At 36.3% G+C, this 27687-nt stretch overlaps 2 protein-coding genes across 8 annotated transcripts; both read left to right on the forward strand.

Annotated features, from left to right (window-relative positions):
- The first annotated feature begins 2341 nt into the window (after positions 1-2341).
- On the forward strand, positions 2342-5904 carry LOC128228683 (tetratricopeptide repeat protein 24-like). Of its 2 annotated transcripts, XM_052940132.1 has the most exons (6): positions 2342-2677; positions 2841-2896; positions 3301-3926; positions 4058-4297; positions 4399-4569; positions 5120-5904. In XM_052940132.1, exons 2-6 carry the CDS (start codon positions 2841-2843, stop codon positions 5293-5295), a joined length of 1269 nt encoding a protein of 422 aa, XP_052796092.1. In that variant the 5' UTR covers positions 2342-2677; the 3' UTR covers positions 5296-5904. The 2 variants fall into 2 exon arrangements, with proteins under 2 accessions (XP_052796092.1, XP_052796091.1); XM_052940131.1 differs by lacking the exons at positions 2342-2677; positions 2841-2896 and adding an exon at positions 2949-3134.
- Positions 5905-11025: 5121 nt separating this feature from the next.
- On the forward strand, positions 11026-27345 carry LOC128229230 (tetratricopeptide repeat protein 24-like). Of its 6 annotated transcripts, none has more exons than XM_052940995.1 (14): positions 11026-11063; positions 11768-12452; positions 12727-12945; positions 13117-13245; positions 13506-13822; positions 14054-14160; positions 14500-14553; positions 16249-16332; positions 20334-20404; positions 20520-20554; positions 20716-20804; positions 22219-22625; positions 23734-23788; positions 24092-27345. In XM_052940995.1, exons 2-14 carry the CDS (start codon positions 11783-11785, stop codon positions 24204-24206), a joined length of 2352 nt encoding a protein of 783 aa, XP_052796955.1. In that variant the 5' UTR covers positions 11026-11063; positions 11768-11782; the 3' UTR covers positions 24207-27345. The 6 variants fall into 6 exon arrangements, with proteins under 6 accessions (XP_052796955.1, XP_052796951.1, XP_052796954.1 ...); XM_052940991.1 differs by lacking the exon at positions 14500-14553 and adding an exon at positions 15017-15298; XM_052940994.1 differs by lacking the exon at positions 14500-14553 and adding an exon at positions 15017-15298 and having other exon boundaries at positions 22219-22484.
- The last annotated feature ends 342 nt before the right edge of the window (positions 27346-27687 follow it).

Raw genomic sequence — 27687 nt, forward strand, 5'->3', positions numbered from 1 at the left:
ATCGCACGATAATCAAACTTGTGAAAAGAAAATTGATTGAAACATTAATTTGTTTGTTGCAGAAAATAAAGAACTAGAAACGGTTATTTAGTGATCATTTTGGAGGGATGTTTTATCTAAAGACTTCTTTGATTGAATCAAATCAGAGCGGTGCATTGATTAAACTATCAAACATACTTAGCAAGCATTTAATTACGCGAGTTGTTTTTTTTAGGACTTAGAAAAAAAGATGATTATAAAAACGCAGAAATGTTTAATTATGTTTATCACTTTTGCATGTGCTTTAATCATGTCTCAACCTCCATCTAAACGTCGAAGAATTGAACTGTCCCTTTTCATTTTATTCCAGTTTCCCTCTAAAGGTTAACTCAGTTAATATTTTGAGTAAACTTACTCCGTACATCAAATCCTCACTAAACCGGAATCCTCACTAGACCTTGTCCGGTTTAGTGAGTTTCCACTGTACCGCGCATTTGGGTAAATTTTAATTAATGTTTTCCTACATGTATATATTCGGCCGATGTCGGAAATCTCAAAAATGACCACACGGTAAGATCTCAGAATGAAATCGCCCTGCACGTGTGAGTTTGAGCAAATCGCATTAACACAGACGAGAGTTGCCAATCCATGGTTTAAAGGTCCATGATGAAGGGTTTGCAATATAGAAAATCCCTCAAAAAAGCATCCACATACAAATATCTGGAGTAGATCACCCTCTGGGTGAACCAAAAATCTGGAGTATATAAATAACCTTCAGGGTGAACCTGAGAAACCTCCCATTAGAAGGGCAGTATGATGATTTGAAGAGGACATATTGTTAAGGATACCCTACAAACATTGGTTGGAGCCTGCATTAGGTGTGGCTCAATCACAAAATCAACCTGTGTGACCAAAATAACTTGACACCGGACCCGCAGACTGTTTAGACTCAGTAACTATTCTGTTTTTGTACTCAGGACAACCTCACTTAAAGTGGGAGGATTCACCACAGAAATAAAAACACTCATCCCTCCCCCAGGAGCGGAACTCCGGCTACGTACACCTGCACGTGGTACCCTAACTACATCACTTGGATGAACTACACATAACACCGTACATTTTTACCCTTTCAAATTTGATATAGCTTTACTTTTTACATTTTGATGAAAAAAACATCACAATAATCAGCACAACCCTCATTATCAATCCATGGCTTGATTGCAAACAAGGGAGGTAACTTAAGTTTAACAACAATCAATTAGACATAACGGATCATAAACATCCGAATACATACTGTGTCGAACGCAAAAAGACCACTGTGGGGACTAATGACAAACTTAATATAGTGCTTTCGATCTATCTTTCATTAATGTCAAACAAACCCATATTGCGGACCTAGATATTTGCAAAAATATTGCAAGAATAGTTAGCAAAGGTTGTGAAAGAAACAAAACTTTAAAGCAAAGTTAAAAATATGAGGTGTACATACGGATTATGTGAACATTTTTGACACACGTTAAATATTCTTCAAATATAAATTCTTTTTTAAATCTACAATAGTATTCCATTTTTGTTTGGGATGTTAAGTTATCATACCACGTTTGAATATATTGATCCCGTACTCTTTGGGTTAACAAAGGAAAATAATTGCAATCTGTATTAAAATCAACTAACAAGTTACCATAAGTTAACCCATTCTGTTTAACAAATCAGTAATAGCCGAGTGCCATATACTAGCAGGACGTATGTTATTATTATGATCAATATTGGATTGTTTTGTTAACACATGGTGCATTAATGAATTCGGATTCATATTAATTTTTATCCAATATTTATTGCCCTTTCTTTACATATAGCTGACAATGGAAACCGTCCTAGCTCACCTAAAACGGCGGCATTAGATGTCTGCTGTTTAACACCAAGAATGTGTTTGCAGAACTTTAAATGGAGTTTATCAAGCTCGCTATGATCATATTAATAACCATAATTCAAGTTTGCCTTGAAGACCAAATCTCCACTTACTTATGTGCATTTACTAGCTATACACATGTATTTCCTTTACATGGGATTACTAAAGATACACTGAATATGTTAAATACTTCTTGTCTGTAAATAATCAAATTTACGTATCATTGCAGTTACTCAATTTCAAATAAGTTTTTTTAAGGTCTTAATTCTTTTATTCTTAGAGATAAATTTGGGAAAAATAAAAGTTGGTAAAATAAATTATTATTCTTATCACTGATCACCCATAGGCTTGCACACTCTATCTAATCGCCTGCCGTTTTACGTATTTAATGGAAAAAAAACCGATTAGTTACCATGGCTGTTACCGAATAATAAATCTGATCCTCTCACACTTGAGTTTTTATTTAAGTTTTGGACGTTTCATATTTCAACTTTCAAATCGCTCAAGTGAAAGCCCGGGCCGCTACCGTGCCTATTGGAGCACCGCCGATGGCCATGAATAACTTCTCATGTTTGTTTAAAAACAAACTAGTGCTGACATGCTCTATCAGCCATTAAAAGGGCGATATTGATCCTATCAATTTCTTGTAACCAATTCTTAATTTACTTCCTCAATGCATAACAACGATAAAGCAAATAACTTCGTTATCGATCATTCCGGATCGAACAGGATCAGTCATGAAATTAGGATTTGAGCTTTGTTCACGGGATTAACTGTCTGCTTTATAAAGTAAGTTTATAAGTTTTTACTTCAGAATTTATAAAAGTGTTTTTGAAAGATAAATTACTTCATGAAACATTTCCTATCTGATTTGAACGCCTCCGAATTATGCAAACTTTGTAAATAAATAAGTCTTTAATTAACATTTTATATTGATATATTGCAACTCCAGATGTCTAATCGTAACTTCTCGGGAGAGCCTCGCCCTGAAAAGAAGAAAGAAGGACGGTATGATGTTTTATCACTGTAAATTGGCGAATATTAATTAGAAATGATCATAAAATAATGTTTCTATATAATATCCTTTCATTGTTAATAACGTCATACTACTACTGCCTCAGGAACCATATATTTAATGTCCGCTTGATATCCTCTAAACCCTTCACTCTATTTTCATGAAACTTTGGTCAAACTTCAACTCATCAAGACAAAGAGCAAACCCACAATCCAGGCATGCCAGCTCAAGGTTAAATTTCGCTCCAAAGATTTTCTTTCCGCTCCTTTCCTCCTAAACCACTCGAATGGTTATCATGCTTAATTGGGTAATATATGACATGGAACGGAATGAGGCAGGCATGAGGGGTGGCATCTGTTTTAAGTCTGTTTGGTTATTTTCTTTATTTATGTTCAAGGACTACTGCGGATTTTACGGGCTCTCAAGAAGAAATTCTGTATGAACAAATTACAAAGTTAATAAAAAAAGGCCAAAACGAAGAAAATGCAAAGGAAGCCGTTAATCGCTTCGGAGAAGCTTTGGCTATTGCCAAGACGTTAAATCAAGATCACATTACCAACACCTGTGAGTTTAACTTAGCAGCTGCTAAAATAGCATCCGATGAATCAGTTTCCGACTATATGAACTCCATGAAAACAAACTTTGATGATAACTATGAAATGGAATTTAATCTTGGAGTAATGAAAGAAAAGCAAGGGAACCTAGAGGACGCGCTTATTTCTTATGAAAGAGCTAAAACAAAATGCGGCAATGACAAAGCTATGGAAAAAGACTGTTTGCAGCGTAAACTGAAAATACTTAAAAGGAGGAATAAATATGCAGAAGCAAAGACAACTGGAGAACAATTGGAAAAGCTGTATGAAGGAAAAGATTCAATGACTGAATGCGAGTTATTAGATATTGATCGTCACATGGTCGACCTCACCTTGGACCAGAAACAGCTAATAGATCAAGTAAAACCCTTGTGTAAAAGGTGTGAGGAATTACCTTCTTGCAAAAACCAGCTAGTTATGGAGTTTCAGGGTGAGAAAAAATGTTAATGTGATTAAAATGCACTTGCTCTTGTAACTTAGATGTTTTCTGGTGTAAATAAACACATTTATTTGTTCTCTAATTGAGCCTTCAGTAAATACATTTGTCATATAATATTTCAGCCAAAGTTTTAAATGATGTTGGAATGCTTGCCGCTGAAACAAAGGAACTCACGACTGAAGCCATTGCACTTTTTAAAAAGGCTTCAGGCATGTCAAATTCCTGCAGAACTTTGCTAAATGCAGAAATAAAGCAAAACGCTGGGGCGATGAAAACGATCTTGGGATCTGAACAAATAAATAAGTCAGAAAAGGAGTTTCAAGGTTCCATAGCGTTGACCGAAGAAGCAAGAAAGCTTTATTGTAAGTATAAAATTGTATCTTTGTTTCAATAGAAAACATACATTGACTATTCAATTCATTAACTATTCTGACATCCTAATCATGTAATTTTTCTATTTCAGCGAAAGTGCGGTTCCGGAATAGTGAAGGACAATGCTATATGAATGTTGCATTTGCACAAAGTTGTCTTTACGAAATTTTTATTTCAAAGGACAAAGGAAATGATGCAAAAAATGCACTAAAAGAAACCAAGCTTGCATACCAGCATGCCTTACAAGCAGCGGAGGACACCGGTAACTTGGCAAAGCTTAACTAGTTATTTTTATTGCATTTTGCATTACGTTAAAGGCTATTTTTACAATTTACTAAACAAATAAACATCTAATGTCAACATTTTAGCCCTAGTTGAGAGAATGCAAAAGGTTACAACCGTACATTTTCTTAACATTCAACATTAGACCTAAAATGATAAAACAAGGCGGATCGTGTACTTCCTAAAAACATCTCAACATTAAAATAACTAAAACAATCACATGGTCTATTTTATCGAAAAATGACCTATGACCTAGCTTTACGACATAATATTTATGCAAAAAGCTAGTCAATATTTAATCTCTCGACAGTTTACAGATAAATGAGGCAAAGAAAGAAAGCCTAGATAAAATTATTTCAAGCATAATGAAACATTTAGAGAAACAATGTTTCCTCATAAGAAAATATGTCAACATTTCATCACAACTTCGTTTAATCATAGAAATATTTACTCACAAAGGATGTAGATTGCTGTCATTGATGGCTTCATTGCCATAATGGAATCATTGTTAATAATACAATTTTTGACAGGTGACATTAAAATGAAGATGCAAGCCCATGAAGGACTAGCTGCGGTGTGTTATCGAAAAGAAGATTTTGAAGGATGTAAGAAATGTCTTGAGATGGCTAAGGTCTCTGCCACGTTTTCCAGCGACAAGGCGAGGCTTGCCGAAAAACTTGAGCACCTCGAGAGAACGAAGAAATAAGAAGAAACTAGCCAAGATTAATCGCATATAAAGCTTTACTGCATACTAACTTATATAAACGTAAACGAATGTGCGTGAAGTTAGCAGCACAGCAGCATAGCAGCAAGCTACTAGCAGCAACAGCAGATAGCTGCTATGCTGCTGGCAGCTAGCATATATGTAATGTTCAGTAGATTTGAAGACCATTTGGTGAAATTGCAGCTAACGCGATGTCATCAGCTAACGTAGTGTTACTTGTAATTACGTTTATAACATTTAAGCCTTGTCCACTTCGCTCAAGTAAATCTAAGAGTCCATTTATGAAAAGATTAAATATCCAATAATTGAAATGAATGAAATAATTCCCCCTTGGCGTATCCCTTGCAAAACTTGAAAGAACTCGGAGGTTAAACCGTTTGCAATGATACAACTATACATATTACTGTGCGCGTTAACTATAAGGGACCAAATTTTTCCTTGAATTCCAAGTCCTGCAATCTTGTAAAATATTGCATCTGACCATACAGTGTCAAAGGCCATTTTTGTGTCGAGCATAGCGACGTATACTTTGTTGTGGAGCTCAATATTGTGATAGATAGATTCTTGTAAATTAAAAGACGCTGTTATTGCCCATGTATTCTTTTGGTATGCGTTTTGCTGTCGGTTTGGAAATTCAATGTTGGTTTCTTTTACCCATTTTGTAATTACGTCATGTAAGACTGTTTCAAATAGTTATAACGTTATAGGTCTATAGTTTCCGGGGTCACTTCTTGGTTTACCGTTATCTTTGTAGGCTGGAATAATTATCCCTTTTTACACATTTTTGGAATCTTGTCTGAGATTATTATTGTATTCAATAACGTTGCCAGGGCATTATGCAATGCATCGCCGCCATACATTAAGTGTTCATTAAAAATAGCATCGTATGATGATGCCTTCCCCTTTTTCAATGTTTTAATATACGTTTTAATTGGTTCGCTAGTGATAGTTAGTTTATTTCTGGAATTCTATTCGCGGTACTGTTTTTTACTTTTAGTTGTTCAACTTTTTCCTCTACAAGCTTTTTGAAATCGTTATCAAAGTGTTCACATTGAAGAGGTGAGTACACATCGCGAAAATAGTTTGTAAATACCTTTAAAATATCGCCTGGTTCTTTAACAGAGGTGTTTTTGTAGAATAGATGGGTACAGGCAGATGGTCTTTTGTTTTTCCTAGATTTACTTAAGCTCCAAAACAATCTTCTATCGCATTCAGCTGCTTCGATCAGCTGGCAGACCTTTTTAACTCAACAACAACAACGTTTAGGGTATGCCTTCGTAACACAGTGGATATAACACTGGACTGCAATTTTGGCGATACCGGTTCGAACCCGGTCTCCGACTCGATTTTTTTTTTTACATTTTGGTATATTTTTTACAAGTATGATATCAAAGAGTAAAGCATTTTATTAAATAATCGTCCTGAGATTCGTTACAGAAAAAAATGTTGGTGACAATCTTGTGTATAGTCCCTTTAAAGTATCCAATAAAGTTCCATTTCTTGAAATGCATACTTCATATAAAAAGTAATTACAGGATAATCGCCAAATTATAACCAATCAAGCTTAGAACCTTATGAAAATCCTTTTTTGAAGGTGGTAATCATAAGTATATTCCTCTCAATGTCCTCTCGCATATCGTAAACGATGTAACAAAATTACGTAATTTGCCCCGCAGGGGTGACACATATGGAAGGACCATAAACCAGCGCCCGTTCAACCACCAGTCCAAGTAAGACTGGCTTCTTATTAAACTTAAATGTACATACAAAATATAAGAATATAAGTATTACGACCTTTAATTTCACTAAATCTAATTTCATCAGCTATTTGAAATTCATGGATGTAAAACATCGGACGACAAATATATATGTAACTTCTTGATACATATGTATCGTTTTTTTTTAAATAAACCTTTAAAGGGACCAACATGAAATGAACCTTGAAAGGTATCAAATAAATTATTTTCGTTCTTATTAGCACAGGATCTAGAAATATATAAAGTAGTGATAAATAAATAAGATGCAGACGCCGGTTTAAATATGTTTCTCTTGTATAAGTATAATTGCTGGATATTCGGCAATATTTCGTCCCGACCGCCATTTGGAACTCCTCGGCCATTTTTATCAAATACAACCCTGGATGTATTTAGACTGTTTTCATATTTAAAAAGCAGTACGTTTAAGTCCACTGCAAGTAGATCGCGTAGTAATTCTATTTATCAATTAAACTTTATGACTTAACTCTTTGAATCTTAATTCTGTTTGCAATAATACACTTCACTGGCAATCAATTTAAACTTAGATCAATAAATCTCTTAAACACTATATTTAATTAATGATATAAAAAAATACGAACTACTTCAACTGATGTACCGGCATACATCCGAGGGTGTTTTCGATGAAATTTGCCGAGGAGCTCCGAATGCCTCGCCGCTACATTGAAATTTTAACGGATTGAAGGTGTTAATACAAAACGGTACACATGCTTTAATTATCGTTCGCGAAATATGATAAGCCTAACTTTAAAGTTTTATATCGGTTGTCGTCAGGATTCATAATTTTACCTGTGTTATGTAAGGCTCTTTTTCATTGGCTTTCAGGCAATCGCCAAGGTTTGCCCCGGCTGCAAGATAATCAATATGAATAGAAAACAGTGAAACGTCTCCGATTGGCTGAAATTTTCGCTGTTTGCATACGGAATCGGCGCGATTGAACCAGAGTGTGATACGCATACCATGAACATTCTGGTGAACGAGAAAGATCATCATGTATTTTAAACTTATCATGTATGGCCAATAGGAAGCACATTTTGTATATAAAATGTGCAGTTATGTCTGTTGTGCTGCTAACTTCACGCACATTTTACTAATAAAACAGTTTTATTAGTAAACGATTGCAAAAATAAACAAATATGTATAATGTGCGTATACGGATTTTGTAAAAATGATTAATCGTCTTTGTGCGAGGGCTGTCGGGGATGTTCTTGAACTGCTAATAAACGAAAACTGACTACTATCTTGATATTTTCAAAAGTTTACTTCTGACATGAAACACAAAAATCTAAATCATCCTTCGAAGTTTAAAAATTATATTAAAACCAGTACAATACAAGCATTTCAAAGCATAAATGTAACAAATCAAGGAGCAGTTTGTTAAAAGGCGACGTCACACAGCTCACAATTGTTTAAATATTCCCAAATTTTAACCACATATCATTGCATGTCATATGTAACTGCCGATCTAACTGCTATTCGGAGCTCATGTACATATTCCTGGCGAGTTGCTCGAAGATCGACTTTAAGGCGATAAAAAACCCACAAAATCAAACTTAATAGATAAGTTCGTACTACGCGGCGCATTGTTGACTCCTTAAATTCCTTAATAGGCGCATTAATCATCCATTCTACTATAAAAGGATCAAAATTGAGTTTCAATGTCGGCACACGTTCAGTGAAAATATAGCATGGTACTTTTTTCACATCGAAGGATTTTCATCATTTTTTTCCAAAACAGCCATAAAATAATAACATATTTGACCGCGAATGAAGTTCGGGGTAAGGCTATAGAGGGATAGAAAATGCGTTTAGCGCTGACGGCGATCGTGGGTATATTATACAATAGGATAGCTGTTCTGCCTTTAAATCTTAATAGTTTACATAATGTATCATATAAATTTCAATAGCAGGCATTATAATGTGTTAATATCTCTACCATACATACTTTGTTATGTTTTATGTCGTCATCTATAATTCGCGAACGCTGTCATTTTCCTGAAAAATCTTAATCCGAAGTATCGCTATTTCGAAATATATTTTTTGGGTCCGCCTCCGATTTCGGATTAACGGTGTTCGACTGTAGTTTAATTTACTTGTTGAGTAGTCTAATCATCAAAGATGAATCAGTGTACCGTGTGCGGTGTGTACCGAGCGTCTGTACACTATTTTATCAAAGTTATGGCAGAACTCTTTAATAAAATTTAAAAGACAAATATTAAATTATATAATAATAGATTACTTAACCTTTGATTGTGTACAAACGATTTTGATTGAGCTCCAAATAAATAATCATAAACAATTATATAAAAAAGCTTTATTAACGTAATTTTCCTTGTGGCTAAATGCCTATGATCGACTTATTTGCAATGAATTTCAAACTCTTTAAATCTACTGCTTTGCCGATGATCTCGGTGAATTAACAGAAAGCTGGGCTTTCTTGAATAAAACCAGAGGTGTAACTTTCAAAATTAAAATGCTTATCAGTTATGAAATACCAGATAGCCGAGCTTTCTTAGTATATACCTAAAATACGTCAACTTTCTTTCTTTGCGTCTGCAAGCTATAAATACGCTCCAACTACATCACACAGGATCTCTGAAAGATTGTTGAAGTTTCAACTTACTATATAGGCCTCACAGGATAGCTGAGCTTTCCAGCAAGAGCGCATGGAAGTGTAGGCATTAAATTTACTATCGTATCTTTCAACAATAACCCGGTCTACTCGTCAGCTATTAACTATACAGTAGGTCAAAGCTGAGCTTTTCAGTAAAGATAGTTAATATTTTAGACAAGCAACTACAGAGTTCAAGTTGATTAATACCAAATATTTCTTGATGTTTACTGTTTGGTAACTACATCTAGAATGACGATACATTTTTGTTGTTGAGTTTATAAAGGTCTACCCGCGCCCTATAGTGGCCGCATTATGGCTTGACCCCGTCACATCCCCATGTGTGACTGAAACATATTTTTAGGCCAAAGGGGGAATTTCATTCCCACCGTTTTGACGATATTATCTAATATCTGTACATTAGTATATATAAGTTTATATTGTTTTGTAAATGTCAGTCGGTCGGTAGGTCTTCCCGTCGGTCGGTCAGTCGGTATACCAAAGTTTGTCCGATTGATATCTAATCTCCTTAGTCAGATGCCGACTTATAATTATAATCACAGTGGTGTCACATAAGCTTTATGATGAGTGAGTTGTGCGCAAAAAAAATCCAACTTGTACTCATCAGGCTAAAGGTCAAGCTTTCAAATTTGATGTTTTCATGTTGGAAACAGAAAGAAAGATAGAATAACAATATATTGAAATATGTTATTTTCAACTAGCACTTAAACCTTAGTTATATCGTGTAGTAATTATGTCCCTTCAATATGCGCCCCGCAAACTTTTATCGAATCAGCCCGATATACGACTACTACTATTTACGACTGCTTCTACTGTTGCTTCTGCTCCTGCTCCTGCTGCTGCTGACATTACCGCCGCCGCCCGCCGCCACCACCACCTGCTGCTGCTGTTGATTCTCCTCCTCATACTACTACTACTACCACCACAAATTATTTTCATTGTTGTTGTTTCTGTTGTTATCATTATCATCATAATTATTATTACTTGTATCATACTATCATCATCATCATTATTATTATTATTATTATTATTATTATTATTATTATTATTATTATTATTATTATTATTATTATTATTATTATTATTATTTGTCTTATTTATTTTTTGTAATTTCAACTGTTTTTTTAACCCAGCAAGAACAATATTTTTAAATTAAGAATACATGTTATTTCGAGTTATAGCATCCGATCAAGAAAACTTTGATCTAAAATGCAGCCAATGCCCCAAAGGTGGCTCGCCGTTTTATCTCTTTGTTATTTTGCTACCGGTCCCCGGTTTTGGTTGGAACCAGTGCAAGTTGCCTGGTTCCCGTAGTAAACAATATGTCTTCCAAATAAAAACAGGTTGATATTTTTAATGAAAGGCCTCTTAGGCATTTAATATATTTATCTCCTGAACGCTTCCTTATGTTATACTCCTGTCAAAATAATATTCAACATTGTAAGATACAAATACATGTTACTGTAGATATTAGTTTTCAATCCTGCTGATACGGGCCGTGACTCTGTGCACCAGAGTGCAGAGGCAAACTATTAACCACTAATTTTTCCTAGCCTATATAAAGTATATTCTGCCCACTGTGGTATGTTCTTATCGTTTGGTTATTTATATTATTATTAATTGAAGAACAATATCTGTCAATTTGCTGATTAACCATCCACTACCATGGCAGAAACAAAAGTACAGTAGCATGCAAATGGTGCTTTTGGGATGTATCAAGAGGAAAAATAGGCTTATAAAATTGAAGTAAAATAGACTTTCTAGTATCCAATCAATTGAATGAAATTGACAACTATTAAATTAAAGGCAAAATGATGTGCAGGCCTGGGCCTTTAAATTTAGCCTTAAGGAAGCTACGCTGCTGACTACATTAAACAATTTAGTATACTATAATATTTCTGTGGCATAAAATTTGTTGAATTCATTCTAAAATCTAGTAATATTGGGAAAATAACATGATGATCGTGGTATTATTAGTTTATGTGTAAGGAGAATGGAATTGTTAAATAACTTTGAGTATTATAATGGAATGTATTCTTCATTTCAGCCTTTTCAAGCCAATATGAAAATGGAACAGCTTCAGTTTGAGACTTCCAATCTTACCTCTGAGATTGGGTATCTTGCCTTAGAGGGGAAAAAATTTCATGATGAAAGAAACTTAACTGAGGCAATAAAGTGCTATGACAAAGCCTATCAGCTGTCAAGAGAACTGAATGTGGATGAAGTAGAAAGGACATGTGCATTTAATCTTGGTGCAGTGTTTATAGCGGAGGGGCAAGTAGAGACTGGTCTGAGCTACCTTCACAAAGCTACTCCTCCTGAGGGACTGAGTGATGCAAGGTGTAATGGTGACTTATACTTCAACATAGGCTTAGGACAGGAAAAACTCGGTGATGAGGCCAAAGCATTGGAAAACTATGAAAAAGCATTTAAGAGATACAAAGCATATGAAAGTGGAAACACAGAACTTTTAAATCAGTGCTTTGATAAATGTGTGTATTTATTTGTGAAGTGGAAGAGACATGTTGATGCATCTCGGCTCTGCCAGGAGATGGCTGATGTGTATGACATGAACAATGACCATTTGCACAGGGCTGAGAAGCTGTGTGAGAAGGCGGACTACTTGAGACGTGGCACAGGTGTGGAACAGGGTGACATTCTTAAGGCTGCTGAGGAGTGTATGAATGTAATAAACAGTTCCCACCCACAGGGAACGGACTGTCACTTGGCAGGTATGTGTCAGTAGGATTTCAAACAGCTGTATTTCAAGCTTGTAGAGGGTTTTAAAGTTATCCAAGAGAAGGTCATACACATTTTGTATATGTATGTATTACACATGTTACTATCTTTGGAAATGGTTAATTCTTCATGTTAGATTTTGAATGAATGTGCAGGGAAAACATAAATTGTATCACTTAATATTAAAAATGTTTATGTACATGAACTCTAAGAACTTTTTTATTGAGTGAACAAAATCAAATGCTTACATCCAACCATATGTTCCAGGGAAGGTGCTGAATGACCTTGGTCTGGTGTTTACGCAGGTTCAGGAGTACAACCATGCAACCACCTGTTTTGAGAAGGCTCATGAAATGATACAGATGTCACACACTTCAAACAACCAGCTGAGGGCTGTTATACTGCAGAATCTTGGGGCAGCCTATAATTTCACTTGTGATTTCCAGCGTGCCATCAAGTATCATGAGGATGCAGCTGACATATATGGTATGAAGTTTCTATGTTGCATTGGTTTTAATACCCATGAGTACCTTTTAGACAATAAAAAGTTTACATAATCATATTTGTGTAACTGTACTAAAAATGCTCAATTGAACTTAGAAAGTCTGATAATCATGAATAATAATAGAAAGTAATAAGTCACATTTGTACTTTCAGCGAAGATTAAGTACCGTAATGGTCAAGGTCAGTGTTATACAAACCTTGCATTCGCTCACAGTCAGTTGGGAAACATGAAGGACGCTGAAGTGGCCTTTAACCATGCCCTGCTGGCAGCCAAAGATACAGGTTAATACGCATTTTGATCATTTTTAAATTATGCTCTTGTATCTATGAAAAATATACATTATTTATTCAAATGCATGCAATGTTGCCTTATTGGTCAGTTTTCTTCTACCGATACTTAGCATGTAAAAGCATGTGAGATTAATGTTGCAAAAACTAAAAATTAGTTGCATTATCTTTTATAGTCTTTATTGGATATGTAAGGCTAATAAAAAATGTTTTCTAGTAATATAGTGCTCAGAGAATTAATTTATCATTATCAGATGACAAGCATATGAAATGGCAAGCGTTTGAAGGACTTGGTGCTGTCAATTTCAACATGGGTGAGCTGAAGAGGGCCCAGAAGTATTTTATATCTGCACTGAAGAATGTTGAGAACAACCCTGTGTCACAGGATCGGATTGAGACCAAGCTGGAGCAGGTGATCCAGGCAGAGGTGTCAGGGTTTGTGCCAATGTCTGGGAGATATTCTTCTCGACCGGGTTCAGTGCAGGGTGTGCCCGTATCCCAGGCTGCCCATTTAGGGTACATGCAGACCCATGGACCTCCAGAGGAGCACACACAGATGGGCTCCACACCGGTATAGACATTTAACAGTTTCTTGTTTGATTCCTGAATATTTTTATTGAAATATGTACTAATAGGTCTGCAGTGATCGTTGATTAAACAATCCATCTCAACTCTGATGTTGAATATTATTTTAATTCACTTGTATAACATGACTACTGTAATTCATTACTTCTATTCATGGATTTATGAAAAATAACCTACACAATTTGTTTCAATCAAATATGCCATTTATGAATTTTAGCGCAGTCTGAGCGCTCTTGAACAGCAGATTATCCCAAGACATGCGGACCGTATGCTATTGGCTGCCCCTCCTGCCATGTCTCGCATACAGGAGCAACAGAAACCCAGGTATGCTAGCAATCTTTCATATTGTGAGCCACAACCAGCCTTGTTTTTACCTTCCATCAATACCTGAGTTTTGTGGTTTATAAAATTCATGATTTGTTGCATACCTCTTGAGTGTCTTTCCCAAAAATCTAATATTGTTATTTTATATATTTTTGATTTATGTGGTGTATTTATGTTAAAAATATGCTATTCTCCTTTTTGGACTTAATGCCAAAGAATCTCAGTATCTGCATGATTATCTTCAAGATAATGCGAGTTGAATGTTACTGATGTCCAGAATTGAAAGTGAATACAAAAATGGCATCTTATCAGTAACCAATAACAAACACATTTTCCCAGACATAGTCCAAATACATCTCCTGTGAAATGGGATAACAACACTGAGCCAAAAAGGTATTGCTGGCTGGTTCAGGGAGTGTATGAAATTTTCTTCGTACTTGCTATATGGGGAGAGAAAAACAAGTAGCCAATTTTCTAAAGACAATAACTATTGTGATATAAGAGAGCAGTATAACACTTAAAACCATGTTTTTTTGTTGTTTTTGGTCTGTTTAGTGTTCTGCTTACTACTACTGATTGATTAAAAACATCTGGTTTATGGGTAACTATGTATATTACTAATATCCTGTTACTTACTGCTGAGAGTTATGGTAGCTTGCAGTGACCTGTTCATGAAACTCTCTGTGAACACTAGAGTTTTATCACAAAATTATATTTATCAGATTTTTTTACTTCAGAATAATAATTGAAAAATGTGAATTGATTGGTGGTTTTCTGAAATGTCAAATACCCTGTACTTACATGGGACATAAAATCTTGTATTTTCAAATGATTGAGAAAAATGAACTCCCTTTAGGAACCGAAAAATAGCAATCAGAAAGAAGGACTCGTATGGTCCACATATTCCAAAAGTACATCGGGGCCTGGCAACCATTGACAGCTTTCCCACAGGGGGGTTCATGTATGGAGACAGTACCCCACCAATCTCGGGTCGTGCATCGTCTATGAGGCAGTCTACAGGACACCGGCTGACTCTGAGTGAGGAGAGTGAGTCATATAGTTCCTCGTCTGAGGATGATGAGGAGAGCAGCGAGGAGACTGAGGAGTCTAACCCAGAAAATGAGCAAGATCAGAGGCGGTGGGTGTTTTACATGTGTACCCGATAGTCAATTTTGTCTTCAACAACCTACTAGGATTGGTGTCTTTATGATGAAATTTTCTTGGGACCAAAAATGTTCCAATTTATTTTGCTTAGTTATGTACACAATTAATGTAGATAATGTGTTTTTCCTTCCCACCATAGTTTTACCTTGCCTGCTTTTCCAGATATTGTTATGCATTTTCCAAGTTACTGGGTCCATATCACGAAATGAGTTTGAGTTTGAGACTCAACACACAAAATGTCCAATCTTGAAGTCATTGTTAAATTGCTTTTTTAAGAGTAGTGATGATAAAAATGCTGCATGCTTTAAAAACAACATATGTTGCAATAATTTACACATGTAGAATTCATTTTTGAATCTGAATCCCAAACTCAGACTCAAGATATTAGTTAATATGGGCCCTGTAGTTAAACAATACACAATCACTGAGCAAGGATCTTTTGCACTAGGATGGGGGTGTAATAACAATTCCTTTAATAATGCCATTTCTGTTCACCCAAATGCACCAAGTAACATGTTAAATCATAAGAAATTGTTTACTCTCTTCAAAATTACCAAATGGATACATAACTGATGTCAACATTTTTAATGTTTATTTATACTAAAAATTTAATAAAGATTAAAGATAATTATGTTGTAACTTGCAAATAAAAACAAATATTATGGTAACAGAGCCTCTTTAGAAGAAAAATTAGTGGAATAAGTACCAAACTTACATGTACCAGTTCGTAAACTTATAGAGTCTAAAATCATTGACATTCTGTAAAAATGTATATATGTATTGTTTAAGTATGGGCAAAATCACTGACTTTTTTCCTGATTTGTTCATTACAATTAATACTTTCAATACCAAGTGATTACAAACATTGTGTGCATGTTTTCTACCTTGTAGGACTTAGTTTTGATGAACTTTTCATGATTTCAGAGGTCCTGTTAATGATCATAAGATTCAAGAGATATTTGCCAAAAGGGCCGAAATCGTCAAAACCAGCACTACTAGCGTGCAACAGTAAGTAGTTTGATGCTTCGTCTTGTGCACATTATTTCAACATTTGTTGTGTTTTGAAGGAATGAGTGGAGGTTATGGCATAGCATTGGCGCCATCATGGATTAATTTTGATACGTGATGAAAATTAATTTACATGTTAAGAATGCATGTAAAGCAAAAGTGTCACCATTTCGACTACAAATTTATTGATTTATGCCCCTTGATCATATATGAAGACCTTTTAACCTCATTTATGTTTGTATTTCTGATCAAATCACCAGCTTGCATTGTTAAACATGCAAACATGCATTAGATCAGTTTAAAATTTTAGCATGAAACTACTACAATGAGAAATAATGAGAAAAGGGTATTTTGGGCTTGAACATTTAGGTCATTGCACGTCTGTCATCTGCCTGTCTGTTGTTTGTCATCTTCAATTGGTGCCCTATAGGGCTATATTGGTCCCAAGTCAGTAGATGTTAGTAAAGATGTTTGCCTAGTTGACATTTGATGCATACTGGGAAGTTGAAAAACGACAACAACTTCTTAACTCTTTCTATACCACAATTTTGGTACAAATTATTTAAATTTGATCAGTATTTTTTTTTGCATAAAATGTAGGTGAAGTTTTTTTATGGGAAATGTGGAGTTGAAAAACACGGTCACATTAAAGAAAATAATGTTTACACGCTTTAAACCACAAAAATCTTGGTCAATATGCATGTGTGGATAAAAATATAGGTCAAATTTTATACTGGGTCATGTAGGGTAAAACCAAGGTCACAAGGTCAAACCTAAGAAAAGCCCTTTTAACACTACAGAGGCCACAAATTTGGCCCTTATTCTTTGAAGCTTGGCAAGAATGTTTGTCACCATTAAAAGGCATTTTAACTTGATCAAAATGTCTGCATAAATTAAAATAAATAAATAATGGAATTAATCAGCAATTACATTAACTATGTTGTCTAATAAAGTGAGATTACTGAAATCTTTAACAAGAGTATTGGATTATGGATAGGTTAAAAAAATCCTATGTGAAATTGATTACCAACAGTATACATGTGACTCAACAGTTTACTAATGGAATATTCTTGTTTTTAATTAATTACAATTATTGGAGTTTTGTTTTGTAACTTATGAACCTTAGAAAAAATAATTAATTGTGTTGCACTTTAATCAATGTTTGTATTGTGTCTAGCTGATGTCAATAACAATGTACAAATTTATCAGTCACCAATTGTCAGGCGACCATTACAGTGCCCCAATGAAATGTAACCTCAACTCGGCATTTCAGAGTTTGTAAACATTATGTTTAAAAAACTTATAGCCTTAAATACTTTTTGTATTCTGGCTAAGGACAATTTAAGACACTTGGCAAGAAGGATATTTGAACAAGTTGGTAATGGTTCCAATCCATGAACATCTATATCCTTTTTTTCATTGTATGCTTTAGAAACTGATCATTTTTATCTCATTTTATTTCATATTTTGTTTGCACTGATTTATAAAGAACAAGAAAATACAGTTAAAAATATCTATGAACACAATGAAACGATAACTGATTAACGTTGTTTATTAATTACCATTATGGATTAACTAAAAAAAAACACTGAAAGATCTCAACAAATTGCAATAACGGCTTTAGCGACTGGTAGAAATATTGGTTTGAGGGTTTCATTTATGTAGATATTTTTGCTTTATGCTTGCTTTGTTCTTTGTTTTCACTTCAGTGGTATTAAAATAGTAGTGTTTTTATCAATACTTTATTTCTATTGAAAAATAGACATAGCAATATTGCTAAGGTTCGAAAAAGAGGTTCTATTGGGCCGAACCATTTACCAAAGCAATCTAGAGGTCTGTCAGTCACCTATACAGATGCAAAGACACCCCGGTGGCGCAAGAATTCCTCGCTGCAATGTTACATGCTTGGCTCTTACGAAGATAGAGATGAGCCTGAGGGCATGCAGACAGGGTGTGTCCCGCATTTTCTAACCTACTCTCACTTGCAGTCAGGGTGTCCCATGTGACGCAACACTATTACCTACCCACTTGCAGTCAGGGTGTGTCCCGTGTGACGCCACACTATTACCTACCCACTTGCAGTCAGGGTGTGTCCCGTGTGACGCCACACTATTACCTACCCACTTGCAGTCAGGGTGTGTCCCGTGTGAGGCCACACTATTACCTACCCACTTGCAGTCAGGGTGTGTCCCGTGTGAGGCCACACTATTACCTACCCACTTGCAGTCAGGGTGTGTCCCGTGTGAGGCCACACTATTACCTACCCACTTGCAGTCAGGGTGTGTCCCGTGTGAGGCCACACTATCACCTTCCCACTTGCAGTCAGGGTGTGTCCCGTGTGAGGCCACACTATCACCTACCCACTTGCAGTCAGGGTGTGTCCCGTGTGAGGCCACACTATCACCTACCCACTTGCAGTCAGGGTGTGTCCCGTGTGAGGCCACACTATCACCTACCCACTTGCAGTCAGGGTGTGTCCCGTGTGAGGCCACACTATCACCTACCCACTTGCAGTCAGGGTGTGTCCCGTGTGAGGCCACACTATCACCTACCCACTTGCAGTCAGGGTGTGTCCCGTGTGAGGCCACACTATCACCTACCCACTTGCAGTCAGGGTGTGTCCCGTGTGAGGCCACACTATCACCTACCCACTTGCAGTCAGGGTGTGTCTATTACCTACCCACTTGCAGTCAGGGTGGGTCCCGCGTGAGGCCACACTATTACCTACCCACTTGCAGTCAGGGTGGGTCCCGCGTGAGGCCACACTATTACCTACCCACTTGCAGTCAGGGTGTGTCCCGCGTGAGGCCACACTATTACCTACCCACTTGCAGTCAGGGTGTGTCCCGCGTGAGGCCACACTATTACCTACCCACTTGCAGTCAGGGTGGGTCCCGCGTGAGGCCACACTATTACCTACCCACTTGCAGTCAGGGTGGGTCCCGCGTGAGGCCACACTATTACCTACCCACTTGCAGTCAGGGTGGGTCCCGCGTGAGGCCACACTATTACCTACCCACTTGCAGTCAGGGTGGGTCCCGCGTGAGGCCACACTATTACCTACCCACTTGCAGTCAGGGTGGGTCCCGCGTGAGGCCACACTATTACCTACCCACTTGCAGTCAGGGTGGGTCCCGCGTGAGGCCACACTATTACCTACCCACTTGCAGTCAGGGTGGGTCCAGCGTGAGGCCTCACTATTACCTACCCACTTGCAGTCAGGGTGGGTCCAGCGTGAGGCCAGACTATTACCTACCCACTTGCAGTCAGGGTGGGTCCAGCGTGAGGCCTCACTATTACCTACCCACTTGCAGTCAGGGTGGGTCCCGCGTGAGGCCACACTATTACCTACCCACTTGCAGTCAGGGTGGGTCCCGCGTGAGGCCACACTATTACCTACCCACTTGCAGTCAGGGTGGGTCCCGCGTGAGGCCACACTATTACCTACCCACTTGCAGTCAGGGTGGGTCCCGCGTGAGGCCACACTATTACCTACCCACTTGCAGTCAGGGTGGGTCCTGTGTGATGCCCATCTAGTGCAAACCCACTTGCAGTCAGAGTGGGTCCAGCGTGACATTCATCTATCAACAGCATACTCCAACATCCCTACTAAGCTCCATATCCCTTCTCCCCTATTCCGTCTGCGATGCGTTTTTATTTCACGTAGGCTTGTCCCTTGATTAGCAGTTTGGTGTTTGGTTTACCTACTAACCTCACAATAATATTTCTACTTATGTAAAGCTGCTTGTCAGTGACACAGAGGGGATTGACCATGTATTGCTAAAATGTTTGTTTCTTGATAGGGAACTTAACATGTCCGAAAATAGATGAATATTTGTGTTGGTCATAGTTTGCTGTACAATTCATCTAATACATTTTCAATACCAAATATTTCTGAATCAGATGTTGTGATATTCATCTTGGTAATATTGCATCAGTTGAAATCCCAAACTATCCAAATTTTAACATTACATGTACAAATAGTGTGGGTATTGTTCCAGCAACCTAACCCCAGTGAAGGAGGATGACAGCCTGATGAAATACCGGAAAGCTATTGAAGAAAGAGATGAAGGTATGTTATAGCATTCTTGATATCATGTTCCATTTCTGTCAGTTATTAGAGAAAGTAATGATGTGGCACTGTGACATTTTACTTAAACTGTATTTGTTCTCTATTTCTATTGCAGAGGAGGACACTTCTGAAAGTGATTCTAATTCTGAGGTAAATGTAATATTTATATAATGGCTGTAATAATATTGCTTTGTTCTACATTCAAGATATGATTGAACTTTAAAGTGAAACTATACGATTGTAAACTATAAAATGAGTATCAATAAGAGTTCATGCCACAAATATGACACATGTATCTCCCCTGTTTCCAGACAACCGATAGTTCCTCAAGTGAGATTGATGGTGATGGTGATGATGATGTTGACCATGTTAATCAAGCACAGCTCGGTCAAATACAGAGGTAATAAAATACATTCATAAGTTTAAGCTTCATTCTGTGGTAAACAAGGAGTGTTCAATATGTAATGGGTGCCATGGTTAACTATTACATGTGGAACATTTCTCTTGTTTTCATTAAACATTGCTTGACGTTGTGATTGTCAAAGGTCACAGAGACATGTGTTGATTGTCAAAGATGTGTTGCACAAGGTTGCTCAAGGCCCTGTCAGCAGTAACTAATGGTTGAAGGGCCACAGTACTGCAAACATAGGTTGGTCTTGTAAATGTACTTGCAAAACACATGTACCGGTACTATGATTTCTGCTTTAATTTAGGCACGATATCCGTTAATTTAAAAATACGAACTTTATCAATTATTTTTGATGACTTATAATTGTAAAGTCAAGGATTTTCAAAACTTACAAAATATATTGTATTAAATAATTTGATAGCATATTATTTATTATTTATCTTTATAGATTACTTGAAAGTTTGTTACAACTCTTATTATGTCAATGTTTTAGGTCCTACTCGGTGAATTCCTACCATAGTAGTCTAAGCAGAAGTGGCTTGTGGGTTAACTCCCCTCACAAGTACTGAAATTTGTTGTGTTTTTCTCCTTATTTCGTTAAAGGTTTTACCCTCTAATTTGATCAATCTCTAATAATCTCAAGTCAACTTGCACTGATTTCTTGCATTCCAAACATGTGTTTCCTTATTTTTAATTGGCCTGGAATTCTCTTGTCTTCCTCCCTGGGTTAGACAACTAAAGTGCCATAACATGTCATTTCAGGATAATACTACAATTGTGAGATGAGGTGATTTAAAATGGAAAAGTAAAAATGAAATATTATTATAATTACATAAAAAAAGTATTACAATAAAAAAATGTTAACCTAAAACGGGTGGCGTTCTTGGAAACATTTTTACATTTACTTAAGATACTGCGCATCATAATCTTTGGTGAAGTAAATATAGAGCTTTTACAAAATCACATATCATTCAACATTTACAATTCAGGCATGCAAGAAAAAATATCATTCATGTGTATTCATGGTGGATCGAAATCTGACAGTCAGGCATGTGTGGCCTGATCCTTTGGGTATTTTTTTTTATTATTGTGTATCCCTTGCTATTTTGATCTGCCTGGCATACACATGAATTATACTTGTATTTTTTTAAAAGTCCAATCCTATATTTTGATATTGTATATATGACCTTGAATACTTTTCATGATTCTTTCAATAATAAAATATGTTTAAACCAATGTTAACAATTGAAAATACAACATTGTTATTGTTGTTAAGAATGTATATTGACATGTGTATACTATGCCATGTTTTTTGTCCTCTAATGAAATGCATGCCCTCACATCCCAATCATGTGTATCACTGACTTTACACCTGCACATGTGTGTGTATGTTGTGTGTTCACAGGCCCCCACCCCCGCCGACCCAGTCACCTCTGCACACTGGCACCCAGGGCACGTACCTGCAACCTGCCTACAAACACATTAACTCTGATTATCCCTCGTTTCCCCATAGTGATGGCCAGCAGCCCACAACCACCCCTGTGAGGCAGAGCACAGAGGACAGCAGTGAGGACAGTGAAGGATCCGACCCAATTGAGAAAGACGATGATCCATCTTACGCTTCCATTAAGTCTGTTAATGAAAAACACCAGCATCCACCTAGCTCTGCAGGTAATGACCATAACAAAGGTAGAAGGAAGGAAAGCAGGATACGGTCACAAAATTTCTTTGAAAGTGAGTCTACTCAAAGTGACGGAAGTGATCCTCAATCAGGGCGCTATAGAGGCGATGACATCATCAGGAAAATGGAAGGTAACTTTATCATAAAACGTGTACTCAGTGGCTTCAGTACTTTAGCTAGTTTACATGTATAGCTTATAGGTAGTCATGTTTATGTCACTTACAGTGAACAATCATTCAGCAGCTCAATCATTTGATTTTGTTTTGTAATAGACACTTTGCTTGTTGTCCACTCTTACAATGTTAGGAAGTTATTTGTGACACATTTGGGCTTCCACTACTAACCAGATGCGTGTACAGGTATGTTATTTTTGTGCATTTAGTTGTTGTTTTCTTGTAAGTATATATAGTTTCACAAAAAAATGAAAACAAACACATATAAATATTTATATAGATAGTCAATAGTTATATAATAGTTAGTCAATAATTTTTATTCTATAGATTTTATCTTACATAGTCTAGCCAGATATTTCATACAAAAAAATCAAGGACATAGATTGGCAAAAACCAGGCAGGTGGGCTGACGTTTTGGGTGGGCCATCTAGTGGGCATTCGGATATCATTGGCATTTTTGCATTATTTTTATTACAGTTTCTAATTCAGCAATTTTGATCTGATTTCCATGAAACTTGGTTAGCATAACTATTTGTCAGCATGTTTATTAAGACCAATGTAAATAAGGGTCATCTCTGCTTAAAAACTATGTCACTATATCCAATATTAAGACAGACTTTTGTGTTGATGTTTTTTTATTCCTTTCACAAATGATTCAGTGTTCATCCAATCTTCAAGAAATCAGTCTGATTAATTCTCAGCTTGATATTGAAGACCGGTGTGAATATAACCCCTTGTTTGATTTTTTTTTTAGTTTCCATAATAGTAAATAGTCAATACATGTATTATTTTAGAAATAAAAAGATAAGAGTATTCTCTTTTTTCAGCAGTTAAATCTGAGAAAAACTGAACTTTTTTTTTTTTAACAATGATTGAACCAGAAAAACTTGCCTATTATAACTAACATATCTACAATTAGTTCACCAAAAACAGGTATTAAGTCTTTTAAGTTCAACCACAAGATAAGCATGTATTTGTAGACCATGAGAAAGAAATTAGTTTTTAAAGATCCTTCATATATATACATGTTACATTACATGTAAACAAATGGATGATTGTTTTACAGGAATGAGTTCACATGCAGATGTCAGTGGTTTGGAAAAGATGCCACGGGGACAGAGGTATGGCTTGTTAGAACTGCTGTCAAATTGGTACAAAAATATAAGGGAAATTAAGTAGTATTTAGGTGTATATTCAGTATTAAAATAGGTGAAAACTTATTGAAACAGGGCATCAAAAATCTAGGGATAACCTCAAAACCTTTATTTCCCAGATGGTGGTGTCAATGAATCTCAATTTTTTTCCACTCCGACACTAAAGGTTTATAGGTGTAAATGCAATCTTATTGTAGCAGTCATCCTAAGTTTTGTTTGGAACATTTCAACTGTACTCATTCTGTAACACTGTATTGTTGATATTTCCAGGGAGCAGTTTTTACTTCACGAACATCAGCGCAGACAGCAGGCTGAGACACCACCAGATCTACCACCCCGACAAACAGAGGGCAACATCAAGTCCAAGGGCTGTGTCATCATGTAGTCGGCATTGTAGTGACTTGCCAATTGAAGTAAAGGAGGCCAAGAAGTTATAGGCATGTTAGATCATGTAGTACTTATCATAGTGACAACCTACTCCAGACATGGTAAAGAACTATGAAGAAGGCCTCTGCGACATGTATCATATAGTGATTATAGTCTACTTATTAGTACATGCACCATTAGGGTCTTACAGACCCATCATTTGTCTGAGTGGATGGCAGGTGTCATTATTTACTCTACTTCATCTCAGCCTTGATCATCAGAGGGCAGCAAGGCTATGGACAGTGTCGAGTCTGATTTCAATAATGCACAGAACCCCACGGATTTTGTAAGCAAGATTACCGGTATAGTACCCTTTAACAGAAAGAGTCCCTGCCACCAGGTCTGCTCACTAGAAGACAAAGGCAAACATGTGAATAATCATCAGGTTAAACAGTTCCATATGGCCTACTGATACAGTCAATGTTTTTGAATATTGACAGATAACAAACTAAGGTCCCTATCTTAACTATGTATTTGCATGATTGATGACTAAAAATTAAACTCATTCTCATTCAAATGTTGTATTTGTGAAAACAAATCTTAACCGCAGTTTGTTTGTGACAGACTATGGTCTGTTACATGCAATACATTTTATGACAACATTTCTGGTGGAATTATTTGAGACAGTATCTTTTACATCTGTTATTAATCACAGACATCATCCATTTGCATGTAAAGTATCTTTTTTTAGACGTAATTTTTGCCATTTATATGAAGACTCCTTGCCTTATTTAAAATCATAACTATGACGTATCACCTTTGTTTTGAGTGGGGTTTTTTACATGCCAACTATTTAAGTAAACTTTTTGTCTGCTTTGTATCCCTACCACCATTTTGGGAAATATTTCTAAGGAATTTATATTATTATTATTATATATCAGACTTTTAAAGCGCTCTTCATATATACAATAAACATTCAAAAGCACTGGATATTATATCAATGATATTATACAAAAATAAAACTATCAAAAGACATGAACTGTCATACTGATATTATCTTGGTGATAAAAGTACATGCATATATATAAAGAATTTCTGTGATATTCCTGTCCTACAATCAAAGAACAGATGATGCTCAAATGAAACGTGTTTTGCATTTTGTATGTACTGTTTCTTATTATGTACTTGAGTGAGCCTAGAAACATTTTACTGTATTTTTGTCTTGCTATTATAGTTTATTAACTTACTTTGCCAATGAGTTTCTCTGTGTTAGCCGTAGAAGAAACGGTCTTATTAGATCATCACAAGGCTTAGTCTGCAACACCGCAATAGAGACTTTGTGCGCTGTTGTCATCATCATAATAATAAGATTTCTTTATGTGTTGACAGAGATGTTGTACTAGAGCTATACTTATTTCTCATCATCTTTTCATTGCGCACGAATATATAAACAGTTGGTTGTGCTTAAAACTTATTATTTGTAAGAAAACGACACCTTAATAAGAGAGCAAGACTTGGGTTGTATTATGTATGTCTGCTGGGATTGTGTTTGCCTGTGTTGGTAAGTCCTTTGTTCTTAACTGTTATTTTATGTCTCATGAACGAATCTCCATCATGCTAAAAGATATGTAAGTCAGGAAGGGGATGTTGGTTGAATAACTGAAAATTGTTCTGGTTTTGGTCCTTCTATTCATAAGTAAAACATGAATTTCGGACCATTGGGCTTTTTGTAACATAGCTTTGTTTTGTGTTTGCCTTTGGGGAAATGTTGCAATCACACCTGTTTACTACTGATTATCATTCTGATGCAGGTTATCAATTTTGTAATTCTGTATTTTGAAAATTATACCTATTTGCAAGTAGTCATTTTTGCATATCTATTGCATTGAACTTGTTGCTAGTAGAAACTATTTAAATGTTATTTTAAAAAATGTTGCCATAATTCGTTTAACCTCGAGATACTCAGATAGGGGTTTCTAGTATACCTAGAAAAGCTTTATTACAAACTATGTAGTAAGAAAGCTTCCATTTTAGAATTTGCAGTTTATTAGAATTTAATTGCATGTGATAAACAGTTTCTGTAAATCCTGATCACAGTCATGTTACAAGCATCATATATGTTCCATAATATACAAGTATACAGGTGGTTCTCAAAATGTTATATTTTTATTCATATTTTATTTTGATTTCTTGTCTCAATTTCAATTGTATTAAAAATAATTAGTTTTTATATATTAGTAATGTTAAAGCCTTGTAGGTGCAGGTGGTAAACTGGTATGATAAATGTTGTCAACTCTGTAGATATCTTGTACATGCAGGTGGTAAACTGGTAGGTTAACGCTTGTCAACTCTCTGATATTTTGTACATGCAGGTGGTAAACTGGTATGTTAACGCTTGTCCACTCTGTAGATATCTTGTACATGCAGGTTGTAAACTGGGAGATTAACGCTTGTCCACATATTGTACATGCAGGTGGTAAACTGGTATGTTAACGCTTGTCAACTCTGTAAATATCTTTTACATGCAGGTGGTAAACTGGGATGTTAACGCTTGTCAACTCTGTAGATATCTTGTACATGCAGGTGGTAAACTGGTATGTTAACGCTTGTCAACTCTGTAGATATCTTGTAGATGCAGGTGGTAAACTGGTATGTTAACGCTTGTCCACTCTGTAGATATCTTGTACATGCAGGTGGTAAACTGGTATATTAACGCTTGTCAACTCTGTAGATATCTTGTACATGCAGGTGGTAAACTGGTATGATAACGCTTGTCAACTCTGTAGATATCTTGTACATGCAGGTGGTAAACTGGTATGTTTACGCTTGTCCACTCTGTAGATATCCTGTACAAGCAGGTTTTAAACTGGTATGTTAACGCTTGTCCACTCTGTAGATATCTTGTACATGCAGGTGGTAAACTTTCATGTTTACGCTTGTCCACTCTGTAGATATCTTGTACATGCAGGTGGTAAACTGGTATGTTATGCTTGTTCACTCTGTAGATATCTTGTACATGCAGGTGGTAAACTGGTATGTTAATGCTTGTCATCTCTGTAGATATCTTGTATATACAGTGGCATGTATGTGAAAGCACATTGTGATAGCTTATTAGACGTTATTATGTAATAATTTGATTGTTATTATTAAAAAGGGCAAATCTATGACTTTGTGTCGTTAAATATGGTGTGGTCCACTGGATTCCGCGAGAAATTTTTTAATGAACTCTAGAACACAAAGATAGAGGCAATCTGGCCGAGACATGATATACAGCCAATGGGCGGACTGACCTTTATAAACTTTAAATAACAAGAATGATTAAGCGGTGTCAAGTGAAACTGCGGCCAGTGTGAGCGGAAGACTTTAGAACTTTCCAGAACTGCCTTTTTATGCAGAGTACTAGGCAAAGGAGTCTGGGTTTGAACCCGCCACCTTCCGAACCCGAAGCGAATGCTCTACCACTGAGCTATCTGGGCGGTCAAATGCAGTCATGGGCGCGG

The sequence above is a fragment of the Mya arenaria genome, chromosome 3, assembly GCF_026914265.1.
Source record: "Mya arenaria isolate MELC-2E11 chromosome 3, ASM2691426v1".
NCBI lineage: Eukaryota > Metazoa > Mollusca > Bivalvia > Myida > Myidae > Mya > Mya arenaria.